Raw genomic sequence first — 8637 nt, forward strand, 5'->3', positions numbered from 1 at the left:
TTATTTAAACAGGATTCATGTTATGCATAAGTTATTGTCACCTTTTATTTTTGTTTATTAGTGACAAGCCCTGTATGACGCGCCTCTTATTTTTTAGCACGCAACTTTTTAATTAAGTTTTTGGCATTGACCCGGATAACAATAATTAATAAGGTACAAGGTTTTAAGAATACACGAACAAGGGAAGCAAACATTCATTTATTTTATAATAAACTGGCTGGCAGCAACCGTTGTTTTAACATACCATTTATAAATAGACATATAAAATAGTGTATGTTTACCGTACCTTACCGAATATACGTAAAGAATTTCATAAAAATCCGTTGAATCCTAAGAGCTTCGATACAGACGGACACGAGAATTTTATGTATATAGATCGATCCATATAAAACCTATAATCTATCGAGTAAAAATTGTTTATGATCCCTATAGTTAGGCGCTACCTTTTTGATTTTTTCCATAATAAATTCAATTTTATATTCTTTGCTTCCAAAAATGAGATTGTGGAGATTATCTTACTAATATTATAAACGTGTTTGTGAGGATGATTGGATGTATGCGTGTGCTTCTTCCGTAAACCGCTGAACGGATTATGATGATACTCGGCAGTGATGTAAATTGCTAGAATAAAACAAAAGCCATAGATATACTTGCTATTAGCCACAAATGTGTCCGCGGGTACAACAGCGCGGCAAAGCAGTATGAAATTTAAATGCATCCAGCACTGTTTCATTAAATGGAAAATGTAGGGTCAGAATGAAACATCGAATTTATTTATAAATAAAATATATTCCGCTAACGTCCATAAAATCACCTATCAGCATCAAAACACAACAGCATTGATGGTAACAAAACATTTATTTAATTTCAAACGTAATATTTACACAGATGTTGCATTTTCTGTAAATTTAATTCACATTTGCTATTTCCATGATAAAGAAAACACTACAAAAAGATTCATTATATCACTATAACTATAAAATGCAGATAAAACATATATGAAAAAAAAGACACAAAAAAATAACAGAATAAAAAATACATGACGCTTATAGACTACAGGAATATGCAATGATGAATTTCGACACATAAATAATTAAAAATATTAGGCAGTTATGCACATCTGCATCTGTTGAATTTGATATTCCACAACATACTTAAAAAAAATATCCTTCAAAAGGGTGATTAAAAAATATACTTAAATATGATTAATATACGATAATCTCTTACACATCATGATCCTTAAAAAAATAAAATAAATATGAAACAATGAAGAAGGATATACGTTTACACAATTTCAACGCAATTTGCTATGGACAGACTCGATCGAGTCAAATAAATACTATAATTACTAAGTTTTTTTTAAACTGTACGCTTATCTAGGCGTCCCGTAACAAATTGTATTAAAACATATCGATACCAATGAAACTCGTTGGAGCAACCTTTCCAAAAATCCAATACAATATGCAAAAGACTTTTACTATACATTAAGGGCAGTGCAGTGGAAACTATCTGATGTGTTATACAGATACTTTTGCCCACACCAAATTCAGCTTTATTTGCTATAAAATAGTCTATATAAAGCTATTTACAATGTATCTATCGCACCATAGACAATAATTTCAAAAAATCCATCACCAAAGACAATCTTTTCCCAAAACATTAGTCTATGGTTTTTGACAGATTATAGCCATAGTGTTTTTTTTTTTTTGAAAGTTGCTCAACCAGGTCCCATGAAGTGTTTATAGGATCATATTCGCCGGGTCTTCCAAGTTTTCTTTGAGCGCCTTCATCCACTGCGCTCCGACCGCTCCGTCGATCACTCTGTGGTCGGCTGACGCGGTGAATGTTATGAATTTGGCCAGACGGAATCTGAAAAAAAAATAACAATTTCTTTTTATTTCGATATCGTACAAGTTCGTTAAATAAGTATTTATTAAGGATAGTATAAAACAAAGTCGCTTTCTCTGTCTGTCCCTATGTATGCTTAAATCTTTAAAACTACACAACAGATTTTAAAGGTTTAAAATCAGAATTTAGATAGAGAAATTAAAGAGGAAGATTTACAACATCTATTAAACTACTCCGAATTTAACGCGTAGAATCATTTTCTTAAAGTGTACAATTTAGATCATTAAAATAATTTTTTCTCTTTGGAACAGGTTTTATAATCAATTTATTATGAAAAAAATTAATAATGTATTGTCATGAACAAAACAAGAGAAAATTTATAAAAATATAATATAAATTAAAATATTAATTACATACCCTTGTGGTTCGTTCTTATCGGGGATGACAATCTCTTGCAAGCCACCGCAGGCCAATATCAACGCCTGGGGAGGGTTGATGATGGCGTTGAACATTGTAATACCTGTAATTAATATGAACAAATATCAAGATTTAGTCCAGATTGTATTTATATGAAAATTTTTGTTGTTCCAAAACACGTCTCTACTATATTTTGAACATATTGTATAGGTACTTTATGTAATGCTAAGTGGGTTTTATTATCATGTTAGTGAGTATAGGAATATAATAACATTCCTTGACAGCATGCGAATATTTTTCTTTTTTTATATTATAAATTTTTCAATTGTACATATAAATTCATTAATATATTGCCATTAAAAAAAAATTAATTAATTGAAATTGAATCTAAGGCCACGTTACAGAGGGTTAGTATAGAGAGCGAAACGGACAGAATATTTTATTTAGTATTTGACTTTACCACCATCAAAACAACTTTAAGTCGGAAGGCCAACACCATATGCTCACAATACTCCATACCAATTTTATTCTCATATGCATAATAAATGATACGCATTTGTTGTACGCATTACATATACGTAATTGATCTGTGGATAATGTTGTTGGTTGCTACACATATGTACTAAGCAGTACCTGTAGACTAAAATGTTCCTGTATAATTTCTTACTGGTCTACTATTTGTTAGCCCAAATAAAGAAAAATAAAAAAATATATAAAAAAATAAAAATTAAAAAATCACTCACCATACATTCCAAGATTGGAGACAGTGACCGTACCGCCCTGGTACTCCTGCGGCTGCAGCTTGCTCTCCTTCGCCTTCTGCGCGAGCTCCTTCATGTTTCTGGACAGGTCGATGACGCCGCGCGAGTCCGCGTTGAACAGGATCGGCGTGATCAGGCCGCTCGGTGTGGCCACCGCCACGCTCACGTCCACGTTCGAGTATCTGTGCGAAACAGGTTTACTTTCAAATACGGACAGATAGACAGATAGACAGACAGCTGTCACTATACCACAAAGTTAGCTGTATTAAAATTAAAAATTAAAAACAAAATTTTATAATATACTATCTTTTTCCCGCGGCTTCGCACGCGTTAAATTCGGAATAGTTTAATATTTTGATCTTGAATCCCTCTATCTATTAAAAACCCAATCAAAATCCGTTGTGCAGTTTTACAGATCTAAACATACATACAGACGCGGGAAGGGACTTTGTTTTATTAGTAATCCAATGTAATATGCAGACTGAGTGCTTACTGCACTAAGCCAAACAATAAAGAAAATATATTGAAGAAAACAATCAAAGATAAAACCATTAAATGAATACAAATATGTTTATAGTATTGAATAATTCGCACTGCTATACTCACTGTCTAATAAATGTGTCCATCCAGTGCGAGTTGGCGGTGGGCACGCGCTTGCACGCCGCCGCTACGGCCTTCACTATGAAGTCGTTCACTGATACCTATATGATAAATTGATTACATATTTATGTGTACATAATAAACAATTAATAATAGAGCTAAGCTAAATGCTCTGCTTCTATTAACATATGCATATTATTAACTTAGCAACAGCTTCTATCTATCTATATATATAAAATTCTCGTGTCACAGTTTTCGTTGCCATACTCCTCCGAAACGGCTTGACCGATTCCTCTGAAATTTGGTAAGCATACTGGGTAGGTCTGAGAATCGGCTAACATCTATTTTTTATCCCGATATTCCTACGGGATACGGACTTACGCGGGTGAAACCGCGGGGCGCAGCTAGTTAACGTATATATTTTACCATGTTTATTATATTCTTTAGTCAATAATAGTCTTTCAAAACTTAATCTAACATAAAACATTCTGTCTTTAAAGGTAAGAAGCTAATAAAAGCGTGTTAAAAAGTGAATACAGTACATTCTATATCAAAACCGTATCTGTACGGTATAACACCCCCACTATACTATACTGCCCTCACCTTGACGTCCGCCTTCTCAGCGGCCAATCTATCGTTGACCAGCTTGCGCATCGCGAGCGTCTTCTCCACGTTGACGGTGACCGACAGCTGGTAGTGCGGTATCGTCTGCTTGGCGGCGGTCAGACGCTTGGCGATGGTCTCCCGCATGCCGGACAGCGGCAGGTCCACGTACGTCGCGCCGGAGGGCGGCGGCGGGAGCGCCTGCGCGGGCGCCGCCGCAGCCGCCGCCGCCGCGCCTGCCACGTCACCGCTCTTCAGCGAACCGTATATGCCAGACCCTTGGCCTGTGTTGCAACGCTTTTGGTATAGGGGATGCGAGCAAAGAGGTATTCAGCTGGCTGCATCCATTACGTTCGCGAACCTATTGCGCTGCGATGGACACGGTACGCGTATCTCTATAAAACGGCTCCACAGTCCAGAACAGACTGAGCTCCCCTTTCTGTTGGCCCACTTGGCTCAGCACAACTTTAAGCTCCAAGTTCGCAAACGTATCCACTATGCGGAGTGGATGCAAGAACGCGGAGCGCAAAAAGTTAACGAATATAATGAATACCCGGCTTCATAGAACAGATAGAACAAGGAAGATGCTAAATTTAGAAAGAGAACATCTCTTTACGATATTTCTTCTTTCTCGAGTATATGTGGTTCAGTTAGAAAGGAAGGAGTAGGGTTCTTTACTGGATGGAGTTGAATTAAGTATTTATTTACTTCCGCATACGACGTTTTGCTTTGAGAGAGAAACAGGTTTGTGATACAATATTTTTCTCTCTGCTCAGTATCATTGTTTTATCTACTTGCTTACTTGTCAACTTTCTTAAAAAAAACTAAAATTGTAGACAGGGAGCATGATTAAGGATTTAATGGTTAGTTCTGTCAGTAGTTTGAATTAGACGATCTTTCTCTTTTTAAACGTCGCATATTTTCCTTTACAAGCTATCATATGACCATCACCACCAGCCACACATCTTCCCTACTCCATCTATAATACTTCTAGGGATGCAAAGCTTGTCTAGATATTATCGACTTTTAATTATGCGTAGCTATTGTAGTATTATATATGAAGTATAAATACAATAAATTCTGAATTATCCCATCTGTCTAACAAATCATATCAAGACCAATTCAGACGCATTCAAGATTGCCCAAAAAACAACAGATGTATAATAATATAATAGTGCACATATAATTTTTCAAAGACAACTTGTTTCATATCAACTAACGAAAAGATACATACCACCCAACCGAATGTTCTTGAGCTCTGCCAACCGTCTGGCCATGGGGCTGGCATAGATCCTGCTATGTTGGTCGGCTGCGGGTTGCGCCGCAGGTGCAGCTGGTGCAGCAGGCGCTGCAGGTGCGGCAGGTGCCGCTTGTGGGGCCGGTGCGGCTGCTGCGGCCGGGGGAGGGGCTGCGGCCGCTGATGAGTAAGGAGAGGAGATTGAAATTTTTGTATGGGTAAAACTTTAATAATAAATAAATAAAATCATTTCGTTTTAAAAACAAAGTGATAAGAAACATATATGAGTAACCTTTGAATAATCGAAATCAAGTGATGAGAACACATGTATAGGTAAGTGGATATTAAACTAAGCAAAGTATAGTTGATGTAGGAAAGATATATAACAGTTGAATATAAGATAGGTAATAGTATAAAATTACTGTTTCCAATTTTAATTGGCTTAGCCTAAAATCTTTTAAAATTGGTACAAGTGAAACGAGTAATGTTTGAGTTATAATTTCCAAAATAATTTAGCTTGTTTTAACTTGATAAAAACCATTTTCATCTAAATCTTTTTATTTATGAACTGGTAAACAAATATCACATAAAAAAACAACAAATATATAATATAATATGCAAACACAAGTAATCCCAAAGCAACAAATTAAAAACATTCAACTAAGATGTTATCAACACAATGAAAAATAGTAACCTTTCGACTTAGCTGGCGTAGGCTTCGATGGCGCTCCCGACGCTGTGGGTATTTTAATGTGTTAATGAATAAAGCACACCGTTATGCACCTTGTTTGAGCCTTAAATCAGTCACATTTGGTTATCATGCAATTAACTGTTATGGTAAATTTATATAACTGACATTCCAAAAAATAATGGAGGTTCTATGTATCCATTGTACACTTTTATGCAGCAAAAATATTAACTCCATGCAAAATTTTTATTATTTCACAGCTGTAGTCCCCCAAAATAAGATCAAATACTATATTTAAATTAGTTGAACCATTTTTGAGATATGGAATGGAAACAAAATATTATGTTATCACTTACACTATAAACATTGTACATGGATTTATAAATATATACTTACAGTCATCCTTGAAATCTTTAAATGCGGCCACATCAGCCTGGTTCTCGACTATAATACACAACAGTTTACCGACTGGGACACCCTTAGTGCCTGCCGGGATAAGGATCTTGGCCAAATAACCTTCTTCAGGGGTCTCAAAACCCATGGTCGCTTTGTCAGTTTCAATTTCACAGAGGAGGTCACCTTTAAGAAAACAATTATACATTTATAATAATAATTAATCAATACTAGATCTATATATAAAAAAAATTAATAGGTGAACATTTCAGTTTCTTTTTTTGATGATTGATTTTGATTTATGAGATGCAGATAAGGTTGTAATGCAAATATGCCATTTCATTTAAGTATGGTATTTGTATTAAAATAATTTTATTAACTAAGTCTTAATTTGACCTTCATTTGACTTCCACAATAATATATTGAGTGATAGACTGGATTTTAATAAAATTCACTTTTAGAGCTACAATGTGTGGTAACTAATTATTTAAAATATTACAATAATTTAGAATTAATTAAATATTACTTATGACATTGTACTTATAGAATTTAATATATTTATGTCTGCTGTGTAAGGTACAGATCAGACATAATTCTATTTTAATTTTAAGGTAAAAATATAACCATATCAACATTGTTTTTTAATTGTTGGTTTATTTTTTATTTACACAAATTGTTTGCATAATAATAAGATAAACCTAAGAAAGATCTGTGGATTTGTAAGTAACTATATTTTATACTCATATCATTAGATATTCTTAAAATAATATCACAGAATCTGTCACAATTGATAAGACAAATACACATGATAAAATTATGTTCACCAGTGTATAAATACTATGAGATCCCTGGCATATGTTATTTTGTTTTGTCTAGTAAATCATGGAGCAAATAAAGAACAACTACATAAATTATACTGATTGTCCTACTAAATTTTTTTAGGCAAGTATGTTTTCAGTTATATAAGGTTTGAATAAACAATTCTATGATATATTTTATAGGCAGCATACATATATGAAATGCTGCTTAGTCACAAAGCCTGTATAGTTCTTAATAAAATAAAAAAAAAAAACAATCAGGGGCGGGATTAACCAAACATCTTTTCAACAAAACATGGCAATGCCAGCCTCTTGGCCACTTGTGATCTGGCCTCAATTCAATTGCTGATAGGATCACAGGTGGCAGAGAGGCTAGGCATTGCCACAGTTCAACAAAATGGTTTTTTTTTGTATTAAAAATAAATATACTTGTCATTATAATGCATTTGAATACTATAAAAGATAATTGTTAATTTAGAATCAAAATTTATTCACAAATGTACCTTCATTGAGTTTGTCTCCTTCCTTCTTTTCCCAGCTTACAATTGAACCATTTTCCATAGTTGGTGAAAGTGCCGGAAGATTTACTTTGTTGTGAGGAGGCAGGTCTGAGTAATGCCTTACTTGTATACTCCATTGTTGAGGAGCAGATATCTGCTTTTGTGATGGAGATAATAATCTGAAGATTTAATAAAAAATATATTTAACATTTATAAGCAATTTTTTAACAAAGTACGACGTTATATCTCTTAAAATCTTGATCTTGGTCATTGATGTTTATGAAATATTTTGAATAAAAAAATAAATAATAAAAAACAAAAGCTTATAAGAATCACTTAAAAAATTTGCGAAGTGCCGGCTTCCTTACACATGTTTTTGCCAATGACACTTGCCAAGGTAAAACGTTTGACATTACGGTTATGCAATTCGAGTAAGCTTGGACTAGAACAATATTTGAATTGTTTAACAAATGAGTGATTAATTTGTGACTGAATCTGATATCGGACTGTTCAGAATAATGGATTAATTGTCGCTTAATAGCGATATGATGTACACTTACTTATTTGTCTGTTTCCTTCTGGCTAATTCTGTGCTAAGGCATCTCGTGACATTGCACCGAACAGCTTTTTTTACGCTTTCGGTCAAAACTTGGTTTCGTACAAGGATCGTTCGCAACATGTTTGTTTTTTATTCTGCTATTTCTGTGCCGTCCAGATAATCGGGACGGTTTGTAAAGGCGAGATCGACCTTTAATAACTTGTAGGTCGAAGA

General features: G+C 34.3%; 1 protein-coding gene across 3 annotated transcripts; it reads right to left on the reverse strand.

Annotated features, from left to right (window-relative positions):
- Positions 1–769: 769 nt before the first annotated feature.
- Positions 770–8631, reverse strand: LOC119839970 (dihydrolipoyllysine-residue acetyltransferase component of pyruvate dehydrogenase complex, mitochondrial). Of its 3 annotated transcripts, none has more exons than XM_038366439.1 (10): positions 8426–8631; positions 7869–8044; positions 6551–6733; positions 6161–6202; positions 5464–5646; positions 4230–4465; positions 3633–3727; positions 3009–3208; positions 2266–2368; positions 770–1869 (listed from the first exon to the last, which is right to left on the reverse strand). In XM_038366439.1, the coding sequence occupies exons 1-10, from the start codon at positions 8542–8544 to the stop codon at positions 1740–1742; spliced, it is 1467 nt and encodes a 488-aa protein (XP_038222367.1). In that variant the 5' UTR covers positions 8545–8631; the 3' UTR covers positions 770–1739. The 3 variants fall into 3 exon arrangements, with proteins under 3 accessions (XP_038222367.1, XP_038222365.1, XP_038222366.1); XM_038366437.1 differs by having other exon boundaries at positions 4230–4513; XM_038366438.1 differs by lacking the exon at positions 6161–6202 and having other exon boundaries at positions 4230–4513.
- Between the last annotated feature and the right edge of the window lie 6 nt (positions 8632–8637).

Source organism: Zerene cesonia, chromosome 5 (assembly GCF_012273895.1).
Source record: "Zerene cesonia ecotype Mississippi chromosome 5, Zerene_cesonia_1.1, whole genome shotgun sequence".
NCBI classification, from domain to species: Eukaryota; Metazoa; Arthropoda; class Insecta; order Lepidoptera; family Pieridae; genus Zerene; species Zerene cesonia.

What these genes read in the sequence shown, in the direction of transcription:
- LOC119839970 (XM_038366437.1), bottom strand. Translation starts at nt 8,544, where the DNA reads ATGTTGCGAACGATCCTTGTACGAAACCAAGTTTTGACCGAAAGCGTA. An exon ending in CTGAGAAGGCGGACGTCAAG is followed by an intron (nt 3,728 to 4,229) that starts GTGAGGGCAGTA and finishes TTTATCATATAG; the next exon opens with GTATCAGTGAACGACTTCAT. An exon ending in GATAAGAACGAACCACAAGG is followed by an intron (nt 1,870 to 2,265) that starts GTATGTAATTAA and finishes TTTTTTTTTCAG; the next exon opens with ATTCCGTCTGGCCAAATTCA.